General features: G+C 42.7%; 2 protein-coding genes across 2 annotated transcripts in view; both read left to right on the top strand.

The window, feature by feature from the left end:
* The window catches only part of LOC139477756 (uncharacterized), a 98,371-nt gene extending 79,546 nt beyond the window's left edge, over window positions 1–18,825 (top strand). Inside the window, exons 47-56 of the mRNA XM_071260163.1 lie at window positions 6,147–6,323; window positions 6,837–6,908; window positions 8,403–8,513; window positions 9,967–10,128; window positions 11,477–11,737; window positions 13,467–13,550; window positions 14,855–15,034; window positions 15,781–15,881; window positions 17,930–18,084; window positions 18,480–18,825. Of these exons, the coding sequence (XP_071116264.1) occupies window positions 6,147–6,323; window positions 6,837–6,908; window positions 8,403–8,513; window positions 9,967–10,128; window positions 11,477–11,737; window positions 13,467–13,550; window positions 14,855–15,034; window positions 15,781–15,881; window positions 17,930–18,084; window positions 18,480–18,649 (1,473 nt within the window). The 3' untranslated portion in view covers window positions 18,650–18,825. The remainder of the gene's footprint in view (window positions 1–6,146; window positions 6,324–6,836; window positions 6,909–8,402; window positions 8,514–9,966; window positions 10,129–11,476; window positions 11,738–13,466; window positions 13,551–14,854; window positions 15,035–15,780; window positions 15,882–17,929; window positions 18,085–18,479) is intronic.
* LOC139477757 (uncharacterized) lies at window positions 419–5,058 on the top strand. Its single transcript, XM_071260165.1, has one exon. It carries the CDS (start codon window positions 443–445, stop codon window positions 4,658–4,660), a length of 4,218 nt encoding a protein of 1,405 aa, XP_071116266.1. The 5' UTR covers window positions 419–442; the 3' UTR covers window positions 4,661–5,058.
* Window positions 18,826–25,231: the final 6,406 nt, after the last annotated feature.

Below are 25,231 nucleotides of genomic sequence, written 5' to 3'. Positions count from 1 at the left end.
TCCTGTAATTGCCAGGAACACCATTGTGAAAAGTTCAGTATCCATTTCAAGTATCTGGCAGACTATCAGACTACACTACGGCTTCCAGTCATCTGGTGCACATTTTCTTGATTTGTGTGACATACATCTCCAACCTGAGGAGCGACCAGAGGATCTTTACCAGCGCCTGTCTGCATTTGTGGAAGATAATCTGCTCAAACAAAATGGTGGAATCACTCATCATGGAGAGGCGATTGGCGAGGATGAGGAATTAACACCTACGTTAGAGAACATTATTATCCTGACTTGGTTGCGCCTTATCCATCCTGATTTGCCCAAGCTGGTGAAGCAACGATATGGAACGGAACTGAGATCCCGTACTCTAGCGTCAATTAAACCTGAGATATCACAGGCGCTCAATTCCCTGTTAGATGAAATACATTCATCTGAGGATGCCAAGGTCATGAGGACTGCTACCTCTAGAGCAAACAACTTCACTCAAAGATCTAATTTTAGACCTCGCATACAGCAGACATCCAATAAACGTCGTTACCAGTCAACCTCAAAAACGTGTCCCCTCTGTCACACAGCTGGTCGTCCCAGTGACAATCACTTTCTCAGTGAATGTTCATACTTACCTGATCAAGACAGAAAATACATGGCTAAGGCACGTCAAATAGCTAGCATCCTGGATGAGTCAGAGGATGAAGATGGACAGTCCCCTCATACAGACACAGTATCAACACCTCCCGTTACTGCCTCAAGTGTAAACAATGCTTCAGTCAATAGAGTCAGTGTACGTCAGTCTCCATATATGAACGCATTTTATGGTCATAATGTCATATGTCTTACCCTCGACAGTGGAGCTACAGGTAATATGATCAGTCAGACTACTGCGAGGAGACTCGGCATTGCAGTCACCAAAAGTTCACAATCTGCCCATCAGGCTGATGGTTCATCCCCACTCCATATTGTTGGTGAAACACGAGTAACTCTCAGCCGTGACAATAAGGATTTTATTTTCGAGGGCCTTGTTGTGGAGAACCTTGATGTCGAATTGCTTGCAGGAACACCGTTCATGGAAGTAAATGATGTTGCCGTTCGCCCAGCTAAGCGCCAAATTACACTTGGAGATGGAACCACCTTCCAGTACGGCAACCAAGAAACCCACTCGTCACACCATACAGTAAGACGCGCACATGTCTTACGAGCGCCTAAGTCCCCTACAACAATCTGGCCTGGCGATTTCATAGAGTTATCACTCCCGGATGACCTGATCCACTCAGATGACACATTCGCAGTGGAACCACGTCTAACAGGTGATTTATTCAAAGACCACAAAGTATGGCCAGCACCAGATATAGTGTCCAGCGTTTCAGGGAAGATTAGAATTCCTAATGACACCAAAGAGCCTCTTGTCCTCAAGAAGCATGAGCACTTTTGCCAAGTTCAACAAGTATTCACCATCCCAAACTCTGAGACCGAGATGGTCGATAGTCAATCAGAAAGCATTCCTCTCAGACAGTCCACTACTACATGCAAGGTCAATTGTTCAGAACAGGTACGCATTGACCCAGATAACCAGTTCTCACCAGACACACGCAACAGTTTCCACGCCCTCATAAAGGAGTACGATGATGTGTTTAATCCACATGTCCATGGATATAATGGCAAATCTGGCCCGTTCAAGGCAGTTGTCAACATGGGTCCTGTCCAACCCCCTCAACGCAAGGGACGAGTCCCACAATACTCACGTGACAAACTTGTAGAGCTGCAAGACAAATTCGATGAGCTTGAGAACATTGGTGTCTTCGTCAAGCCTGAAGATGTGGGGATATCAGTGGAATATTTAAATCCATCCTTCCTTGTCAAGAAGTCAAATGGTGGATTTCGTCTGGTTACAGCATTCACAGATGTGGGGCGGTATAGTAAACCACAACCATCACTCATGCCTGATGTTGATTCTACATTACGCCAGATAGCTGCATGGAAGTACATCATAACCACAGATTTGACAAATGCTTTTTACCAAATACCCCTGTCACGTGGATCAATGAAATATTGTGGTGTGGCCACTCCCTTCCGTGGAGTCCGTGTTTATGCCCGATCAGCCATGGGCATGCCGGGCTCTGAAACTGCGTTAGAAGAATTGATGTGTCGTGTGCTTGGGCACTTGCTCAAGGAAGGATCAGTGGCCAAGTTGGCAGATGACTTATATTGTGGAGGTAATACCGTAGACGAGCTTCTGAACAACTGGCGACGTGTTCTGCAGGCCTTGCAATTTAATGGATTAAAGCTTTCAGCTGCCAAGACTACTGTCGGCCCTTCTAGTGTGACCATCTTAGGATGGATTTGGAAAAATGGCTCCATTCAAGCAAGTCCTCACAGAATTTCCACCCTCTCTAGTTGCACCCGTCCATCTACAGTCAAGGGTTTGAGGTCGTTTATTGGAGCCTACAAAGTGTTAGCCCGGGTAATACCAGGTTGTGCTGGACTATTGGGTCCATTGGACACTCTTCAAGCTGGACGTCCTTCAGCAGAGAGAATAGTTTGGTCAGAGGTACTTATCTGTGCCTTTGGAAATGCTCAATCTGCACTATCCTCACATAAAACCATTGTTCTTCCTCGGAGGGATGACCAGCTATGGATCGTTACAGATGGAGCAGTGAAAAACCATGGCATAGGTGCTACTCTCTACATTACAAGGAACAACAGTACTCTTCTCGCTGGTTTCTTCAGTGCCAAACTGCGCCAGCGTCAAATGACATGGCTACCGTGTGAAATAGAAGCACTATCTATAGCTGTTGCCACCAAGCACTTTAGTCCTTACCTAGTACAGTCAAGCCTACAAGCATGTATCCTGACTGACAGTAAACCATGCGTTCAAGCATATGAAAAGTTGTGTCGTGGAGAGTTTTCAGCAAGCCCAAGAGTGTCTACCTTTTTGTCGACAGTGAGTAGATACCAGGCCTCTGTTCGCCATCTCAGTGGTTCTGCAAATATTCCATCTGATTTTGCCAGTAGAAATGCATCCAAGTGTGACGAGCCCCTGTGTCAGATTTGCTCATTCATTCGTCAAATTGAGGACTGTACGGTACGTGGTACTTCTGTTCAGGACATCATGTCAGGGAAATCTAAACTTCCATACACCAACAGGAATGTATGGCTCGCCATCCAGTCAGAGTGTTCTGATCTCAGACGCACACATGCTCATCTCATACAGGGCACTCGCCCATCCAAGAAACAAACTGATGTTAAAGACGTAAAACGTTATCTACAGTCTGTGACCATCGCCAAAGATGGTGTGTTGGTGATTCAAAGAAATGAGCCTCTTGTTACCATCAGAGAGTGCATCGTCATTCCACGACAAGTCTTGGATGGATTACTGACTGCAATGCACATCCAGTTAAATCATCCTTCTGCCCACCAGTTGAAACTCGTTGTGAACCGCTACTTCTATGCTTTGGACATGGATCAAGCAATAACTAAAGTTTCAAGCGGATGTTATCACTGTACATCTCTTCAACAGGTTCCCCACACAGTTGTGGCTCAGTCATCTACTGATCCCTCAGAGATCATTGGAGCCGCGTTTGCTGCAGATGTAATAAAAAGAGAACGGCAACTCATACTTGTGTTGAGAGAATGTGTCACATCTTTCACCTGTACATGTGCCATTGAAAATGAGCAAAAGGGAACCCTACGTGAGGCTTTGATTCGCCTAAGTGTTGAGATGAGACCATTAGATGGACCCCCGGCGGTCATCAGAACTGACCCAGCTCCAGGGTTTAAGGCCTTAGTTCAAGATGACCTTCTCCGAAGTCAACGACTTTGCATTGAAATTGGTCGAATAAAGAACAAGAACAAGAATCCCGTAGCCGAGCGAGCTATTCAAGAGCTGGAGCTGGAGTTGTTAAAAATTGATCCTTTGGGGGGGTCGGTCACACCTATAACCCTAGCTATAGCCACTGCTCAACTAAATTCTCGCATCAGATCCAGAGGGTTATCCGCCAGGGAAATGTGGACACAAAGAGATCAATTTAACAACCACCAAATACCCGTTGGAGACAGAAAATTGATCCTAGACCAACATCACCAGCGAACTACCAATCATCTACACAGTGAGATGTCTAAAGCCCATATCCCTAGCCTGCCCACCCCTAACATCAGCATTGGCGACCTTGTATATCTACATGCAGATCGTAATAAATCACGGTCACGAGATCGATACCTTGTGGTTGTTAACGATGGTGAATGGTGCAACATTCAGAAGTTTGTGGGTTCCCAACTTCGAAGCACGTCATATAGAGTAAAAAAATCAGAGTGCTTCAGAGTTCCATGTCAACATGAACAGTCAAGTGGACTTCCTCAGCAATCTGTGTGCGATGAGTCTTCGGATGGTGAGATAGATACTGTTCCCCAAAGGACTGAACCACCTACCCTTCCCATCGTTCCCCCAGTGCTAAATGAACCATACCAGGACCAAGACATTTTAGTCAACCCACCAGAACATCCTCCTCTGGATAATCAGGACTCCTTGCTTGAAAATGTTAGTGACAATGACATTGTGAATACAGATGACACTGATGATACCGTGTATTCAACTCCAGTCAATGCACAAAGGAGGTCAATCCGAGCACGGCGACCACCTCAACACCTCAATGACTATGTTACCGATTTCTAACATGTTTATGTTGCTCTGTCCATCAACTGTGTCTGGATACCTTTTCGCATTTAGGCTATAGTTATGGTGTCGTATCAGCTTATATCACGTGATGTCAAGGATATCTACATCAGGTTTTAAGTTTTATTGTGACCAGTTCTTTTGGGTATTGTTTATGACAGTATGAGACTTTAATAGTAACCCATATCAGGTAATGTTTTACAAAGAAAAAAGGAGGTTGCGCCAGTGTGGTTGGCGACCGTTGTTTATGTTTAGCGGCAGACTGCCTAGGTAGTGGGAGAGTTACCTCCCTTGGTTTGTTTTCGTTCTCTCTTCACATGTTGTTTGGCCATTACTGAGAAGTAAAGCTACAAGTATATTGGAATACCTGTGTTGGGTTGTGAATTGCGAGGGTCCAAACTGGCGTTGAATGGAAGGTAAAAAAAATGAAACACAATTTGCCATAATCAATCACAATCAATTTCTAATCTTTAAAGAAATTGATTATGCAAGATGTTTCATTGTTTTGTTTACTGAGATGGTATATTCATTACTTACAACATAGTACTGTGGAGAAAATATTGAGAAAGAGTGAGTCCAGGTTCTTTTTTGAAAATTAAACTGCTGGAGTAAGTATTTGTTTTTTGTTAGGTGTAATCTAGTTTTACTGAACCTAATTTTGATGTTCGGTTGGTTTGGATGTTCTGATACAGAATAGATTTTGTGTCTGTCTTCATTAAGGTTGTTGAAGCACCATTGCTTCATCAGACAGTTATGGTGACCTAACACTTCTGTATTTCAGAGATAGGACTTCCCAAAGTGCTTCATCAGACAGTTATGGTGACCTTATATGTCTGTGTCTCAGAGTGCTTCATCAGACAATGATGGAGACCTTATACTTCTTATTTCAGAGTGCTTCATAAGACAATGATGGTGACCTTATGCATCTGTGTTTCAGAAACATGACTTCCCAAAGTGCTTCATCAGACAATGATGGTGACCTTGTGCTTCTGTGTTTCAGAGTGCTTCATCAGACAATGATGGAGACCTTATACTTCTTATTTCAGAGTGCTTCATAAGACAATGATGGTGACCTTATGCATCTGTGTATCAGAGACATGACTTCCCAAAGTGCTTCATCAGACAATGATGGTGACCTTGTGCTTCTGTGTTTCAGAGTGCTTCATCAGACAATGATGGAGACCTTATACTTCTGTATTTCAGAGACAGGACTTCCCCAAGTGCTTCATCAGACAATGATGGAGACCTTATACTTCCATGTTTCAGAGAGCTTCATCAGACAATGATGGAGACCTTATACTTCCATGTTTCAGAGTGCTTCATCAGACAATGATGGAGACCTTATACTTCTGTATTTCAGAGACAGGACTTCCCCAAGTACTTCATCAGACAGTGATGGTGACTTTATACTTCTGCATTTCAGAGACAGGACTTCCCCAAGTGCTTCATCAGACAATGATGGTGACCTTATTCTTCTGTATTTCAGAGACAGGACTTCCCAAAATGCTTTATCAGTTACTGCTGGTGCAACTCCAAGGAGGCTGTGGCCCTCGGGTCCCAGTCGAAAACAGGAGCACTGGGCTGGGGCGACCCCCGCAGGCTGAAGAAGTTCCTGGAGGGCAAGGGCATTAAGTGCTGGTTGGACATCGAGAGAATGGGACAGGTGGGATATAAATACTGGAATAGGACAGATAGGGTTCGCACAGACCAGTTTCAAGTCCTTCAACTTCGTTTCTTTTAACTGTGCTGAATTTAACAATTTAAACCTCTGTCTTAGATGTCTAATTCAGTTTAATGCTGTTAAGTCAAGAGGTAGCCTAGATCTATGTTTAAAACACAGTTTGTTTATCTCTTTGATAACACGCTTAGTTAGTGTAATCTTCAGGGCTACTAAAGAAAACCTGAACAGAGCCTCCATTATGCTTGTCGTAAGAGGTGCGTAACTGGATCGGGTGGTCGGATTTGCTGACTGGGTTGATGCATGTCATCGTATCCCAATTCTGTGGATCGATGCTCAAGATGTCAGTCACTGAATTGTGTGGTCCAGATTCAGTTATAAGCTGACAGCTGTCGTATAGCTGGAATATTTCTGAGTGCTGCGTTAAATAACAAACAAACCAACCTTGCCAAGTGTTTCGTTATCCTTTTTTCATCACAATGTTTGTTGACTTTGCAGGAGGGTTTCTTTGAGGACATCGCTGATGGCCTTCGCAAGTGCAAGGTCATGATTGCCTGTGTGTCTGAACAGGTAACATCATGATAATAATTCCATGGTGATGGACTCCAGAAAAAAGTCCTCACCAATAAAAAATTATTGTACCTGGGCCCTTGGCGTGGTCCCCATTTGCTGCTGGTTAAACAGAAGCAAAGTTTGAGCAAACATACTGAATACACAAGTTATAAAGAACGTGTTATTTGAAAAAGCATGTCAGGAACAATTAGTTTAAAAGTGTCTACTCATTGGTATAAATTACTCTATAAACTGGACCCAGGGGAGTGAAACATACCCAATGAAAGATATAAATACCCAATGAAAGATATAAATACCCAATGCAAGATATAAATACCAATGAAAAATATAAATACCCAATGAAAGATATAAATACCCAATGCAAGATATAAATACCCAATGAAAGATATAAAACCCAATGCAAGACATAAATACCAATGAAAGATATAAATACCCAATGAAAGGACCCGTGAAGATGCGGGGTAGAAAAGGTCTTCAGCAGCCCATGCTAACCCTTAAAAAGCGACTATGCTTGTCGTAAAAGTTGACTAATGGAAATCACTGGATTGTCTGGTCCAGACTCGATTATTTACAGACCGCCATCATATAGCTTTAATATTGCTGAGTGAGGCGTAAAACAATCAACCAACCAACCACCCCAATGAAAGATATAAATACCCAATGCAAGATATAAATACCAATGAAAGATATAAATACCCAATGCAAGATATAAATACCCAGTGAATGATGTAGCCCAATGCATGATATAAATACCAATGAAATATATAAATACCCAATGAAAGATATAAATACCAAATGCAAGATATAACATACCAATGAGAGATATAAATACCAATGAAAGATATAATTACCCCATGAAAGATATAAATACCTAATGAAAGATATAAATACCAATGAAAGATATAAATACCCAATGCAAGATATAAATACCAATGAAAGATATCAATACTCAATGAAAGATATAAATACCAATGAAAGATATAAATACCAAATGCAAGATATAACATACCAATGAGAGATATGAATACCAATGAAAGATATAATTACCCCATGAAAGATATAAATACCTAATGAAAGATATAAATACCAATGAAAGATATAAATACTCAATGCAAGATATAAATACCAATGAAAGATATCAATACTCAATGAAAGATATAAATACCAATGAAAGATATAATTACCCCATGAAAGATGTAAATACCAATGAAAGATATAAATATCCAATGAAAGATATTAGTACCCAATGCAAGATATAAATACCTGGTGAGAATGATTACATGACCTGACATTCGAAACAATCTTTGAATTCTTTGTCAATATACCAAATATTTTTACCTTTCTTTCAGATGGCTATTTCAAAATGTTTTCATGAAATTGAGGATCACTTTTTTCAATCTCTTCATACTGTAGCAGCCATACTAATATGATTATTTCCACTGAAGAGGGCTATTGCTCAGGACATTTTGAATGAATGAATTGTTATTTCAGTATGCCGAGTCGAAGAATTGCAGAATGGAATTCCGCTTTGCCATCTCAACGCTGAAGATTCCAGTTATTCTTGTAGTTGTTGGAACCAGTTACAAATGGGAGAGTACAGAGGTAGGACCAAAGTCAAGGTCATGAATGTAGTCAAGGTCGTGTGTGGTCAAGGTCATGAATATGGTCAAGGTCATGCATGTGGTCAATGAAATTCAGCACATTGAATCTATAGCGGGGTTAGCAAAGTAGAGTAGGTCCTGTCGACTGTATGCTCGTTATAGGAGCTGACAAAAATGAAGATCGGATGGTTACAATGTGTGCACTGGGTGTGTCATCAAAACCCTAAAGTGTTGATTATTGCTCAATCAAATTACTACTGATATCCTTGATATGATTATCAAGGGGCAGCCACATGGCTGGAATAGGTCTGACTCCAGCATTCTAACAAAACTCACTCACTCATACAATGAAGAGACAGTTGGGTAGCCCAGTGGTTAAAGAATACAGTTGTCACAGCCAAAACCTGGGTTTGTTTCTCTTTAGGGTACAATTTGTAAAGCCCTTTCAGTAACCTATGCTTGTCTCACCATGGGGATTCCAGGTAAGAATATAGGTCCCCAGTAACCTATGCTTGTCTCCCCGTGGGGATTCTGTGTATGAATAGGGTCCCCAGTAACCTATGCTTGTCTCCCCATGGGGTTTCTGAGTAAGAATGGATCCTGAGTAACCTATGCTTGTCTCACCATGGGGATTCCAGGTAAGAATATAGGTCCCCAGTAACCTATGCTTGTCTCACCGTGGGGATTCTGGGTAAGAATATAGGTCCCCAGTAACATATGCTTGTCTCCCCATGGGGATTCTGTGTATGAATAGGGTCCCCAGTAACCTATGCTTGTCTCCCCATGGGGTTTCTGAGTAAGAATGGATCCTGAGTAACCTATGCTTGTCTCACCATGGGGATTCCAGGTAAGAATATAGGTCCCCAGTAACCTATGCTTGTCTCACCGTGGGGATTCTGGGTAAGAATATAGGTCCCCAGTAACCTATGCTTGTCTCACCGTGGGGATTCTGGGTAAGAATATAGGTCCCCAGTAACCTATGCTTGTCTCCCCATGGGGTTTCTGAGTAAGAATATAGGTCCCCAGTAACCTATGCTTGTCTCCCCATGGGGTTTCTGAGTAAGAATGGATCCTGAGTAACCTATGCTTGTCTCACCATGGGGATTCCAGGTAAGAATATAGGTCCCCAGTAACCTGTGCTTGTCTCACCGTGGGGATTCTGGGTAAGAATGGATCCCCAGCAACCAATGCTTGTCTCCCCATGTCGATTCTTGGTAAGAATATAGGTCCCCAGTAACCTATGCTTGTCTGCCTGTGAAGATTCTGGTAAAGAATAGGTCCCCAGCGACTGCTGTTGGTCGTTAGTAGGCGACTAAATGGTTGTCAGACTTGGTGATGTGGTTGATTGTGAATCATTATAACCCCAATGGCGCTGACCATTTGCTCATAATATCTTGGCATTGAATGACAACCAACCAAACAATACTTACTCGTCTGTGATTCCACTGTTTCAGGTGGGCATGATCGCGGTTGGTCACGAGTGTCCCAAGGTCAACCTGCAATATGAGAACGAGGCGGGGCTGCTGGACGTGTTGAGTATGGTACAGGATCTTATCCCCAAGGACGAAGCGGACGAGGCCCAGACCTCCGACACCCAGCGCCAGACTTCATTCCAGGTAATGAAAACCATTATTGAAATGAAAAGCAGGGTTTTACCAGGGAACCCTAGTAATGAATTTCAAGGGTGAATTTCAAGGTGAGGTGAGGTGAAAAGGGGGTTAACGTCGCGTCGAAGATTATTGCACTTATATAGCGACGTGCATGCTACAGTTTAACATGAATACCCCACTCAGACACATTATATTGACTCTGAGCCGACCAGTCCTTGTTTTAGCCCCTTAATGCCGAGCACCAGACAGGGTAACAACAAGTACCATCTTTTAACGTCTTTTGGTATGACGTGGCCGAGGATTGAACCCCGGACCTTCTGCTCTCCGGGCGGACGCTCTACCATTAGACCACGGAGGCGGTCGTGAATTTCAAGAAATGTAATGGTGTAGTGTACTCTCTTGTACGATTTGATTATTACTTTAATTACAAGACCTGTATATTTCTTGTCTTGTCAGTAATTTGGTGCAATGAATATTGTCAGAATGATGAGATCTGATTGGTTTACATGATCTTGATAAAATGTGATGTATCCCACCTTGGAGGGAAAAAGTCCCTTATACCCCGCCATGAAGAAAACAGGCTGCATGTGGATTTCTCAGCGGGAGAATAAATCCTTTAAACTTAGCTTCGAAGCAAAAAGCTGCATGCTTTTTGTTGTTCAATGAAAGTCATATGACATAGCACAAGTTAATCTCAGCTCAATCAAACGACTGCTTTCTGTCAATTTTGAATTTGTTTAAATTCTTTTCCAATGTCATTTTCTAACATGCAGGTAAGATAAATTTGTTGTAGCAGGATCACTCAGGTAACATGTGGCTTTATGCATCCAAGGACTTAGAGGTCGTGTGTGGTCAAGGTCATACATATGGTCAAGGTCATGCATGTGGTCAATGAAATTTAGCACATTGAATCTAAAGCGGGGATAGCAAAGTAGAGTAGGTCCTGTCGACTGTATGCTTGTTATAGTAGCTGACAAAAATGAAGATCGGATGGTTACAATGTGTGCACTGGGTGTGTCATCAAAACCCTAAAGTGTTGATTATTGCTCAATCAAATTACTACTAATATTCAGGACTTGGTGGTTGGGGGTCAGTCATTTGATATCCTTGGGTGGGGGAGAGGGTAGGTTCAGGAGGGGAGGGGGCAGGGGGGTTGGTTTGGGGGAGGGTCATGGGATTTGAAGTTTGCCTTGGGTGGGTCTTGTGAAAAACATGGTGTGGAAAAAAAATGTTCAATAGTTCCTTTCAGAGGAGAAAGATTACCAAAGTCCCAAGCTCCTTCTCTATATGAAGCCTAACAATAGTGCATCGAGATGATTTGGTTATTTCAAACTCGGTTTCTATTCATCATCAGGAAGTTCTGGAGCTTGCGGAGAGGAAGTTCTTGCGTCAGTTGATGACATACGCAGACTCTATTGAAGGTGAAGGTTACCCCCGCCTTGTGGTGGTGGACATCAACGCCCCTCCCCAGCTGACAGACGAGGAGAAACAGGCTCTGGAGGGGAACACCATCGGGGATGAGGAGGAGTATAAGCGGGCAGTGGAGGAGAACAAAGACAAGGAGGAGGAGAAGCAGGAGGAGGCACTCAACAAGATCTACAAGGAGAGAGAAAAGGTAGTCATAGTGTGTCTTGTTACTCATTGACTTAGAAATAACCGAGTTCATAAAAATCATATCTGCACTTCTGCAAAATCACTTCATATGCACCAGTGTATTTTTTACATTATCCGAATGTCATAGTTGACAGCATTAGAATCTTATAAGGATGTAAGGTCAGAATGACGTCACACTAGAAAGATTGTTGACGTCATTCGACAGTTGTGGTTTTCTAGGACAGCGATGTGATCATGTGATCAGTGCATTTTCTAAAAGGGGAGCTCCAAAGGATTAAGAAATAATGTGAACCGGTAAGAAAGAAATTATTACACTTGTATGTGTGTCATACTGATTTTATGAACCTTGTGTAAGAATATATGCATTACCCTCACTCCCACTAGGGAAATACAAGAATTCTGACATTTGTTTAATAAAATCAGTAGGGCACACTTGCTCGTATATTAATCTCTATTTAGGACATGGTGGGGTTGATCTAGATGGTTATGAGTTGTGACACTATTCTTACAAAACAATGGGGGTACACGGCTGGCCCAGTCGTTTTAGCCTCCTATATTTGCTTTGCAGAGTTGTGTCCCTTGGGCATGTCAGAAACCTGATTGAGGATTCGAATCCCAGTTCGTCCTAAATATGTTTCTAGGTTTGTCAGCACCATATCCGTGCTCTTGTGTTTTACAAAGGTGGTAAACATCTGAGACCTGCATCACTTCAGGCTTTCCTCCCACATTAGGCTGACATGCCGTGATATAACTGGAATACTGTTCAAAGATCTAGTCTACCAGTTGTCGGACATACATTCTTGTGGAAGCCTCGGTGGCTGAGTGGGTTTGATCGCTGACTTAGGGGGGTGGCAATTAGGTGCCTTACTATGAGAGTGTGGGTTTGAATCCTGGATGGGACTCAACCTAACATGGACTAGAATTTGTAACATTTGTTACATTTGTTACATTTGACCACTTTCTAAATCTATTCATAACACCTGCAGTGTTGGTCCATGTTTGATGTTTATCAAGGTTTCCAAGGTGAGAACAGTTATTTGGTTGATGGCAGTCAGTGACTTGGTAATACTGTAAATCTTGATATTAACGCGAGCGTGAATTAAATGCCAAAAATGTGAGTGGTCTTTGCTCAACAATAAGACATTTTGGATAGCAGAAATACCAACTTAGACATACGCTGAAAACAAACAACTATGTATTCCACATCACTGTTTATTGAGCAGCACTTGTTACAAGTATATAAACAGTACGTGTCATTCAAACACTGATCACATCCTGTGAATTGTCACTGCTGGGGTCAAGACAAGAGTTCTACTCACTCATGTCATCACTGATCACACCTGCAAGTCCAGACAGACGCCACCCAACACGGTGTCTTTGCTCTTTGCGACTGCATCAAAGGCCGACACGAGCCAGCTCGCACGTATTGTTATAGCTGAAGTACTCTACTCAGTGCTAATAAGCGGTGCTATTTGGTGTTGATTGGATTAATGTAAGGTTGGATTAAGGTGAGGATTCTCCTGTAAACCTGACAGAGGACATTTTGTTTAGATATAAATCCACTGATGCTTGAGAGGAGGGGGTGTCGCATTCATATTGAGTTGCATTTTTGGCTAGGGGCCAGCGGTCGCATTCTTTTGGAGACGCATTCATTTCACGTTTTACAGTATATATGTTGGAGAGGCCCTCAATGCTGGTCATATGTCTTACTATGACTCTTTTGTTTCTAGAAAACCCAAGAGATTCTCAAACAGGCAGAGGCTAAACTGGCAGCATCAAAGTACTGCTTCAGATTGCTGTGTGAACACGAACAGGTAAGATGCTTGAAATTAAGCATGAAAGTTGATGGTTCTTTATGATAAACCAAAGAATAAAAAATACATGTGTCCCGAGATTCAACTGCTCCAGCAGCACATCGGAGGCCACCCTTCATTGTGGAGGACCCGTGAAGATCCGGGTTAGAAATGGTCTTCAGCATTCCATGCTTGAAGTGAGTGAGTGAGTGAGTATGGTTTTACGCCGCGTTTAGCAATATTCCAACAATATCACGGCGGGGGACACCAGAAATGGGCTTCACACATTGTACCCATGTAGGGAATCCAACCTGGGTCTTCTGCGTGACGAGAACGCTTTAACCACTAGGCTACCCGTCCGCCCCTCCATGCTTGAAATCTTTGATACTTAGGAGTTGACAAAGTAGACACAATTTATGGATAACAATTTCTTTATCTACTCTAAATGCGACGCTTCAGTATTTATCCTATACTGAAACGTAAAGGCGTGGCTGATACCTTGTCAGAAATTATGTAAATTACAGTACGACACTTCAGTTAAATAGAATGAAATATCCTGAAGGCATAATTTTACCACCTATCACAATTATTTGTTTGTTTGCTTGTTGATTGTTGACAACGGTATAAGGATCTATACTGAAACATCGCCTTTACAGTAAAATAAAGAAGTTGTTGTCCATAAATTGTGTCCACTTTGTACTCCGAGATGCTTGTTGTAACAGGCAACGAACAGGATTAGCATGTGGATGCATGTTATCGTAGCCCAATTGTCAATCACTGGATTGTCTGGTCCAGACACGATTATTTACAGACCGCCTGAATATTGCCGAGTTAGGCGTTAAACAACAAACAAACAAACAAACAAACAATTGTGAAAGTTTATTATGCTTTCAGGATATTTCATTCTCTTTAACAGAAGTGTCAGACTATCTTTATACATATTTTTAACAAAGCTTCAGCCAAATATATTTTGATGTAGAACTAGTATTTCTTTTTGCTTTGAGACAAAGAACCGGTAAGTGTGTATTGTCTCAGGGTAGCACTCACACTCTGACAATTTCACAACTGTCAATCTAAATTACACACTGATGATGTTTCTGGGATTATTTTGTAGCCTGTGTCTCACAATATGCTGGTATGTGCTGTAACAATAAGCTTTAAGTGTATGTGTCAAGTGGTAGTGTAGGCACTGCTCCTTGTTAGACAGCTATCAGGGTTTGAATCCCCACATGGGGAAAATGTGAAGCCCATTTAGCTGAGCCCTTCGTGATGCTTTTCGACTTTGCTAAGACTTAAGTCCTCTTCAGTAACGCGTGCTGTTCCAGGGGTGGCATCCTGTTCCTGACACCATCCCGTTCCCCAGCCTCGATGTACCTGATGACGACTACCTCAAGTCGGTTGCGCCGTACCTGGCCCGCCTCCAGTCCATCCTGAAACACTCCAGCCTGGAGATGATGCTGTTGAACACCGCAGAGGGGGAGAGGCTGAGGACCAAGCTGGATGAGGTGAGTGAGTTGACTGAGTGAGTGAGTGAGTGAGTGGAGCAGAACGGAGTGGAGTGAGTGAGTGAGTGGGTGAGTGGAGTGAGTGAGTGAGTGGAGCAGAGCGGAGCAGAGTGGAGTTGAGTGGAGTGGAGTGAAGTGGAGTGGAGTGAGTGAGTGAGTAAGTTGAGCGAGTGAGTGAGTGGAGTGGAGTGGAGTGGAGTGGAATGGAGTGAGTTGGGTGTAACACCCCTGTAAACAGTATTCCAATAATGTTGCGGTGTGTAAGCCTAATGTGGAAGGAAAGCCTGATGTGAGGCAGGTCTACCACTTTGGTGAAACCCACGAGCAGGGCATGGTGCTGACAAACCTAGAAACGTAAACAGGGTGAACCGGGATTCGATCACATAATCAAAGGGCCCTTGAAGATCCGGTTTAGAACAGGTCTTCAGCAACCCATTCTTGCCGTAAAAGGCTACCATGCTTGTCGTTAGTGGGATCTGGTGGTCAGGCTCGCTGACTTGGTTGATGCATGTCATCGTATCCCAATTGCGTGGATCAATTTTCATGATGTCAATCTCTGGATTGTCTGGTCCAAACTTGATTATTTACAGACCACTATCATATAGCTGTAATATTGCTGAGTGCGGCTTTAAACAACAAACAAACAAACAAACACTGTGTGTCAGCTAAGATATGCCAGAAGGTAGCCTGAGATGACGCAGGTCTGAGACGTTACTTGGTACTCACTCCATCACTGTGTGTTCCAGTGGTGTGCCAGGACAGACAGCGTGTTCCAGGAGGAGTACAAGACCCTGCTGCAGACAGTGATGGACCAGGACAAAGACGGCACCAAGTGTGGACTCTCAAGGTCAGTGTGCTTTGTAGGGTGTTCAAAGCTCCAATAGTTCTCCCGAGATTCTTCAGGTTGTAATCCTGTGTGACAGTAACCAGCCATCCTCCTGAGGCAAGGGAATTAACTGACTGTAAAAGTTTAGTTTCCACCCTTGCCGACCTGGCCTGGAGTGTCTGGGCTCGATTGTGGCACCACCCGTGGCTATTAAGAGTTACCGTATTCGACGTAATAAGCGCCCACGGCCAGATTTGCTGATATATTGGCTAGTGAACAATCCCACATTAGCACCCCTTCCGACCCCTATTCGCACATAATACGCACCGCTTCCTTCCCCTATTCAGGTATAATAGGCACTAGTGTGTTATATGCACCCTTATTATTGGCAATTAAATTCTGGAAACATATATCTGTCGTACATAAACATGTCAGGCTGTCAGCATAAACCACGAAATTTATCTTTCAACTCTGTTTTTTCACCAAAATAATATTCTAATAAGAGCCCCCTATTTCTAATTTTGAGAGCGCCCTGAGCACTTATTACGTCGAATACGGTATGTCCCAATTGTATCACATTCAACCTCTCATATCACTTGCATTTGCTTCAAACAAGAATGGCAGTGCCCAGTCAAAACGATCTGATCTATGATGAAGATATAAATTAAGAATAAAACGTTTTACTTTGCATCAAGTCACATGAACACCTTGATTAAAAACATGAAAAAAATTGGAAAATATCTAGAAAACATAGACGCCCAATTGACGGAACACATCTTATACAAATTATGCAGTCCACTGAATTTGCACTTTGAAATCCATGTTGTTTACGAACTGGATGTCAATTTTGTTTCACAATTTTGATTGACTTGTTTATCCAGCCAAAATGTAACTCCATAATTGCTTGATGGTAACCATCTTGATGTGGAAGGAAAGCCTGAAGTGATGCGGGTGTTATATGCCCAGTGGGAAGACACTGTACTCTATATGTCGTATCATCTGGGTGTCATATGCCCAATGGGAAGACACTGTACTCTTTATGTCGTATCATTCAGGTGTCACATGCCCAATGGAAAGACAATGTACTCTATATGTTGTATCATCCAGGTGATACATGCCCAGTGGGAAGACACTGTACTCTATTGTGTCGTATCATTCAGGCCCCACTTGCACAAAGCGATCTTAGTGCTAAGATGATCGTAACTCCCATACTTTAACATAGGCTTGCGATAGTCTGAGAGCTAAGATCGCTTTGTGCAAGTGGGCCCAGGTGTCACATGCCCATTAGGAAGACACTGTACTCTATATTTAGTATCACACAGGTGATACATGCCCAATGGGAAGACACTGTACTCTATATTTAGTATCACACAGGTGATATATGCCCAATGGGAAGACACAGTACTCTATATTTAGTATCACACAGGTGATATTTGCCCAATGGGAAGACACAGTACTCTATATGTTGTATCATCCAGGTGATACATGCTCAGTGGGAAGACACTGTACTCTATATTTAGTATCACACAGGTGTCACATGCCCAATGGGAAGACACTGTACTCTATATTTAGTATCACACAGGTGATATTTGCCCAATGGGAAGACACAGTACTCTATATGTTGTATCATCCAGGTGATACATGCTCAGTGGGAAGACACTGTACTCTATATTTAGTATCACACAGGTGTCACATGCCCAATGGGAAGACACTGTACTCTATATTTAGTATCACACAGGTGATATTTGCCCAATGGGAAGACACAGTACTCTATATGTTGTATCATCCAGGTGATACATGCTCAGTGGGAAGACACTGTACTCTATATTTAGTATCACACAGGTGATATATATGCCCAATGGGAAGACACAGTACTCTATCTGTTGTATCATCCAGGTGATACATGCCCAATGGGAAGACCCTGTACTCAGTGTACATCCACAGGGAGCTGAGAATGAAAATCAAGTGCGCCTTGTGTATGAAGTCCAGTCATCATCATTATCATCATCATCATCATCATCATCATCATCATCATCATCATCATCATCATTATTATTATTATTATCCAGGTGTCACATGGCCAATGGGAAGACGCTGTGGCTGTGTTGTGAGCACGAGCAGCTGGCCTACAGCTCCACCGCACTCCGGTACAAGGAACAGCTGGAGAAGAAGTCGAAGGAAGATGATGTGGAAGAGGAGATGAAACCAGGGGAGACAACTGAAGGTAGGACAAACTTAGTGGAGCATCATGTCCGACCATACTTACATGACTGGCTAGCTAAGGACAGAACCACTTACGGTTTACCAATGTGCATTCTGTAATTGTTTTGTTTTTATAGATATATACTCTAAGTAATTATTCATAGTGTTGTTATGCTTTTTCTATTTGTATACCACGTCACCCATTAAATTTCCCAATGTATTAATGCAAAGTATGCTTCAGAAAGGATGAATCCTTAGCAGAAATATTCAGCTATGCATGAGTTTAATTTCCAATTCCACAATGTCCACTCATCATGAAGTTATATTATAACACTGAGTACAAAGTTGTTATAGATATTTAATCTAATGTCTAATGTCTAATTTAGTCTAATGTGACCTTCCAACATGTTTCTTCAGTTAAAAAATCTCGACGTGACAGTAATGATGATGATGATGACGACGATGATGATGAGGATGAGGATGAAGAGGCAGACAAGTTGAAGGAGATGCAGGAGGCTAAACCTGATCCAATACCTGTCAGGAAAACCCTGAAGAGACAGACCTCACAAGCTTGCAATGTCATGTGATCTGGGTTAGCCAATCAGAAATCATTTCTAAGTGAATAAGACTGACCTCATAACCTTGCAATGTCATGTGATCTGCGTTAGCCAATCAGAAATCATATCAGAGTGAAAAAGACACACCCAGCAAGCCTGAAGTGTCATGTGATCTGTGCTTGCGGGTTTTGTCAGTGTGGTAAACTTCAAAGACCTGCATCACTTTCATAGAGCATTTCATCCTACATTAAGCTGACTTACTCTGAAAAAACTGCAATACTGTTCAAGTCAGTGTAAAACTGTTCACTTATTCATATGCTACTCACAGGTTGTGTTTTTTTTAAGTGGGTCATCCAGGATTAAGATGTCACAGACAATGCATCTAGGGTATCAAGGGGCGATCTGGTAGCCTAGTGGTTAAAGCGAATATTGTTTAAAGCGGCGTTAAACCCAACTCACTCACTCACTCACTAACACTTAGCAGTGCGACACATTTCTGTTTATGTTAGATGGCTAAACATTGAAGATAAACTGAAGGTAATGAAATCAGATTGCCCTGCTTGTTTGGATGTGGAAATTAGGCAGAGTAAATTGTGTAGAAACATTTCTAGGTTAATACGTCTTAGTAATAAGTTTGGTACTTTTCAGAGATTTGATACTTCTTAAAAAGAGATTTGATACTTCTTAAATAGATTTGATACTTCTTAAAATAGATTTGATACTTCTTAAAAAGACATTTGATACTTTAAAAAAAAGAAGAGATTTGATACTTGTTTTAAAGAGATTTGTCACTTCTTAAAAAAAGATTTGATACTTTGTGTTTCTTGCAATACCCATCGACCCTGACAAGACACTGTCACCTGGTCTATATTTGCTATCACAGCATTAAACTGTACTCACTCACTCACTCACAGAAATACTGCTGCCAGAGATATTCTTATGTGGTAATGTTAGGAATGTATTCAGGATATGTACACACACATTAACACACAATGTTTGAAATTCTACTCTCAGGCAGTATATGGTTTGAGAAAATTCATCCTTTTATGATGTGTTATGTTTTCCTCCACAAGGCTAGTTGAAGCAAAGTTTCTGTCTGTCTGTCATTGGACACTATGTCTGTTTATTCAAGTGACATTAAATCTCATGATGAATATCAACCTACCTACTTACATCATGACAACACGTAACCTAGCCTGGCACCATGGAATCCCCCATTCAATGACGTGTGTGTGTGTGCGTGCGTGCGTGCGTGCGTGCGTGCGTGCGTGCGTGCGTGCGTGCGTGCGTGCGCTTGTGAGCGTGTGCGTGTGTGTGTGCGTACATGTGCGTGCGTACATGTGCGTGCGTGCGTGTGCGTGTGTGTGTGTGTGCGTGCGCGCGTACATGTGTGTGTGTGTGCGTGCGTGTGTGCGTATGTGTGTGTGTGTGTGTGTTGAGGGTTTGAAACCCATGTATGTGCACTCTCAGGGTGAATGAGGTCACCTCAGCTGATATTAACTCACATTTATTGCTCCAGTATTGGAGTAATGTTTTGCCGATGTGGCAGCTGTGATATTTATTTTATTGATCTGAACCGTTTATTCCAGAGACGATATTATATGTGTGACAATTGCCGAGTTGCTGACTCACACACTCCTAAGTCCACTATTCTCGCAGTGAGATTTCGCCATGTTGTGAAACTGAGTGTTCTCATGACAATCTCAAAGGAAACACATGCTTGTCATGACAGAGAGTGGCCAGACTGCATGTCACCGTTTCCTCATGGCATTAATCCTTTATGAAATAGCCTCCTGGACAGTTCCTCGAGGAACTCCTATAGATGCTTGTGTTGTAAACTGTGATACAGAAAATTATATCTATTTAATCAACATGCATATTTTAATGTTTATATAATTTTCTAAATGGTTCCTTATTCTACATCAGCATTTTCCGTATTTAAAACATGACTGTTTTCAGTATTTGTCTTTTCTGAGTTAACCTACAAGATTTTTTCACATGACATTATATTATTATGTATTACCTAAAAGCGAAGAATGATCGTGTGAAATTTCTTTCCAATTTTTGCACAGGTGAATTTTAGTGATTCTCAATGCTGATTGGTCAGTGGAAGCCATATGACGTCACAGTGCTTCATTGTTCAGAAAATATGAAATAAAACATTGATCATGACAACACAAATTAATTACATACAGTCATCTGAACAACAGACTGACTTCAGGGAAGTTTACATGTGTTGGGTTGACATTCATTGCATTTTTTCTTCATTTTCTCTCTTAAAATGTCAACGTGTAGAAGAATAGAATATGCAACACGATGGAATTACAGTTATCTGTCTTCGTGAGTGAATCCATTAACATTATTCATGCACACAGGACAGATAATCTGTACTTCGTCATAGCTTGTGGTTATTCTCTAAACAGCTTCTGGGGGCACGGGTGGCCCAGTCGTCTAAGGCGCCGCGATTCGCTGTGCAGAGTTGCGTCCCTTGGGCACGCCAGAAACCTATGATTGTGGGTTCGAATCCCGGTTCGCCCCAATTATGTTTCTAGGTTTGTCAGCACTATACCCGTGCTCTTGGGTTTCACCGAAGTGGTAAACGTCTGAGATCTGCACCACTTCTGGCTTTCCTCCCACATTAAGCTGACACTTACTCACTCCACTCACTCACTCACTCACTCCACTCACTCACTCACTCACTAAACAGCAACCTTACTCAGTAGATGTCTCCCAGTGGAAGATATTTTCATAGTTTTAGAATACTTGTTTGACAAGTAACACAATTCATATCAGTCTAGAATTACTGCAAATAAAAGCAACAAAACCCTTTCCATTTTCTGAAGTAAAAACAGAGTCGGTTGGCGATCCCCAATATCATAAGCATATGTTTATAAATCACTATGGGGGCGGTCGGGTAGCCTAGTTGTTAAAGCGTTTGCTCGTCACGCCGAAGACCTGGGTTCGATTCTCGACATGGGTACAATGTTTGAAGCCCATTTCTGGTGTCCCCCGACGTGATATTGCTGGAATATTGCTAAAAGCGGCGTAAAACCATACTCACTCACTCACTATAAATCACTATAAAAGAGTGATGATACTAGATGTAAAGAGGTGAGTGTATCCCGCCCCAGTGGCACTGGTCCAGCCTTTCTGCTGTGCACTAAATTAGCAGATATTATTAAAACGATGCTTTCATTCCCTCAACAGTTCATGTCAGCTTGTTGTATATATAGCATTAAATAGGATAGACCAGAAAAGGCCTTGTCTGGTGGTTGATGCAGCTGTCAATGGAGGAATTTAGAGTTACTTCCCTTTACCAGCAGGCAATGATTATCAGTTGTGTGGCATTGTGGATGAGTTTCGGTCACTGGGTCACTATGGAAATTGATCGGGAATATATTAATTTTATGTGACAGCTTTTACATTGTTACATTAGCGTCCATTTACAGTTTCAATATACCTAGGGTATTGACTCAGTTGCATGTAATTAGGGCTGGTCAGTTATTGAAGGGGGTGGGGCTGGTCAGTTATTGAAGGGGGCAGGGCTGGTCAATTATTGAAGGGGGTGGGGCTGGTCAGTTATTGAAGGGATGGGGCTGGTCAATTATTGAAGGGGTTGGGCTGGTCAGTTATTGAAGGGGGTGGGGCGGGTCAGTTATTGAAGAGGGTGGGGCGCATCAGTTATTGAAGAGGGTGGGGCTGGTCAATTATTGAAGGGGGTTGGTGGGCTGGTCAGTTATTGAAGGGGGTGGGGCTGGTCAGTTATTGAAGGGGATCAGGGCTGGTCAGTTATGAAGGGGATGGGGCTGGTCAGTTATTGAAGAGGGTGGGGCTGGTCAGTTATTGAAGGGGGTTGGGGCTGGTCAGTTATTGAAGGGGATGGGGCTGGTCAGTTATTGAAGGGGGTGGGGCGGGTCAGTTATTGAAGGGGTGGGGGGGTGGGGCTGGTCAGTTATTGAAGAGGGTGGGGCTGGTTAATTATTGAAGGAGGTTGGGCGGGTCAGTTAATGAAGGGGGTGGGGCTGGTGAGTTATTGAAGGGGATCAGGGCTGGTCAGTTATTGAAGAGGGTGGGGCCGGTCAGTTATTGAAGGGGCTGGGGCTGGTCAGTTATTGAAGAGGGTGGAGCTGGTCAGTTATTGAAGGGGGTGGGGCTGGTCAGTTATTGAAGGGGGTGGGGCGGGTCAGTTATTGAAGGGGGTGGGGCGGGTCAGTTATTGAAGAGGGTGGGGCTGGTCAATTATTGAAGGGGGTTGGGCTGGTCAATTATTGAAGGGGTGGGGCTGGTCAGTTATTGAAGAGGGTGGGGCTGGTCAGTTATTGAAGGGGGTGGGGCTGGTCAGTTATTGGAGAGGGTGGGGCTGGTCAATTATTGAAGGGATGGGGCTGGTCAGTTATTGAAGGGGGTGGGGCGGGTCAGTTATTGAAGGGGGTGGGGCGGGTCAGTTATTGAAGAGGGTGGGGCTGGTCAATTATTGAAGGGGGTTGGGCTGGTCAATTATTGAAGGGGTGGGGCTGGTCAGTTATTGAAGAGGGTGGGGCTGGTCAGTTATTGAAGGGGGTGGGGCTGGTCAGTTATTGGAGAGGGTGGGGCTGGTCAATTATTGAAGGGATGGGGCTGGTCAGTTACTGAAGGGGGTGGGGCTGGTCAGTTATTGAAGGGGGTGGGGCTGGTCAGTTTTGAAGGGCTGGTATAAGGGCATGACAAACACCCTTTATATATTTGAAATATTCATATCATATCCCCCCTCCCTTAATCTCACCAGTCCCTTATAAAAAAGATTCAAGGTCCCATTCTTTCTGGATATGAACCAGGCTGAATAATAAGGCATTTAAATTGTTTGATAGGCATTACTTGGAAGTTGACGGAAGACAACATAGACACAATTTTTATGGATAACAACTTCTTTAATACTGTGAAAAGCGACGTTTCGGTATAGATCCTTATACCGTTGTCAAGCAAGACTGAATGGGGGACATAGTGCAGAATATATATAGTAGGTGGAGGATTAACAGTAGAGGATTAACAGTAACAACACCTACCTATGTTATCCGACTCATGTATACACCCATGTACCATTGTTGTTACTGTTAATCCTCTACTGTTAATCCCCCACCTAATATATATATTCTATATATATATATATAAGTATATGTATAAGTTCTATACCGAGACGTCGCTTTTCACAGTATTAAAGAAGTTGTTATCCATAAAAATTGTGTCTAATAAGGCATTTGTATGTTTTTGTAATAAGAAATGGTTGATGCTTTGAAAATGCATGTTTTTTTCATATAAGCAGATGTTACTCAATGTTTGTTTTCAACTCGGTTATTTACAATCCACATTATGCGTACGTCATGAAGTTATTATCAATAATTATGAGATTTTTGTGTCTTGGGAAGTGCAGTGATATTGCGGTGATGTTTTTTTCTGGTTCAGGACATGTCTTGTTCTAGATGGAAATTAGCATTTAGAGCCAAGACTTTATCAGCCTGGTCCCCTGGGAATGCTCTGCTGACACTCAGTATAGCACCAGCGCACCATACCCAGGGAACTAGGTTGAGACGTTATATGCATAAAATTGACTTGAATAATTGTTTTGCTTTAATAAATGTATGTGAAGTATTGTGAAGGGTTGTCCATCAGAAACAGATGTCTATTCGTGTTTTCTTCTTTCAGCTTTTGTGGGCATGGGTGGTCCAGTTTTCTTAGATGCTACAGCTTGCTGTGTGTCGCATTCCTTTGGCATATTGAGTTTGGTTCGCCCTGATAATGTTTCCAGAAGGCGTGGGATGGGTAACTTGGGTACCCGGGTCGGATGGGTACTGAGTTGGACCTGGGTACCCAAAGACTGACTACTCGGACCCGTGGTTAGTCACGTGATATATTGTTTAAATAAGGGGCTGGGTACCCGGGTAGTAAATACTGGTCGGCTCGGAGTCAGTACACTGTGAGAATAATGTGTCCGAGTGGGGTATTCATGTTAAAACTGCGGCATGGTAGGGCTGGGACGAGTTCAAATTTACTACCCGGGTACCCACCCCCTATTACCCGACCCTACCCGGGTACCCACTCTAGGTCTCAGGAGATGTCTCTAAATGTCCGACTCGGACAATGTTTTAGCATAGCCCTGGCAACACGTATTTAGATACATGTATTAAACAATCTGGTCATTCATACACTGAAGCTGAAATAAGTTATATCTTTATTTAACCATATGAAAAATCAGAAGGAATGGGTGCATAGTCATAATGAAATGCGAACATTAGTGGCTTGTAGCGTAACCATAGAGTTCAAGATAATTTTTGTCATTAAACTGGTGACTAACCACGGGTCCGGGTTGTCCTGTGGGTACCCGGGTCCTACTCAGTACCCACCCGACCCAGGTACCCGAGTTACCCGTCCCAGCCCTACGGCATGGTATCTCATTGGGCGAGCACTATAAAATCAGCATTAGCAGGGCGAGCACTATAAACTCAGCATTAGCAGGGCGAGCACTATAAAATCAGCATTAGCAGGGCGAGCACTATAAAATCAGCATTAGCAGGGACATCAGACACACCCCTTCACAACTGCATGCAAGTCCCTGCATAAATGTACCTCACCTCACCT

Source organism: Haliotis cracherodii, unplaced genomic scaffold (assembly GCF_022045235.1).
Source record: "Haliotis cracherodii isolate W230 unplaced genomic scaffold, xgHalCrac1.p SCAF_35, whole genome shotgun sequence".
In the NCBI taxonomy this organism is placed as follows: Eukaryota; Metazoa; Mollusca; class Gastropoda; order Lepetellida; family Haliotidae; genus Haliotis; species Haliotis cracherodii.
The sequence above is the reverse complement of the archived record's forward strand: the minus strand, read 5'-3'. Positions and strand labels throughout refer to the sequence as shown.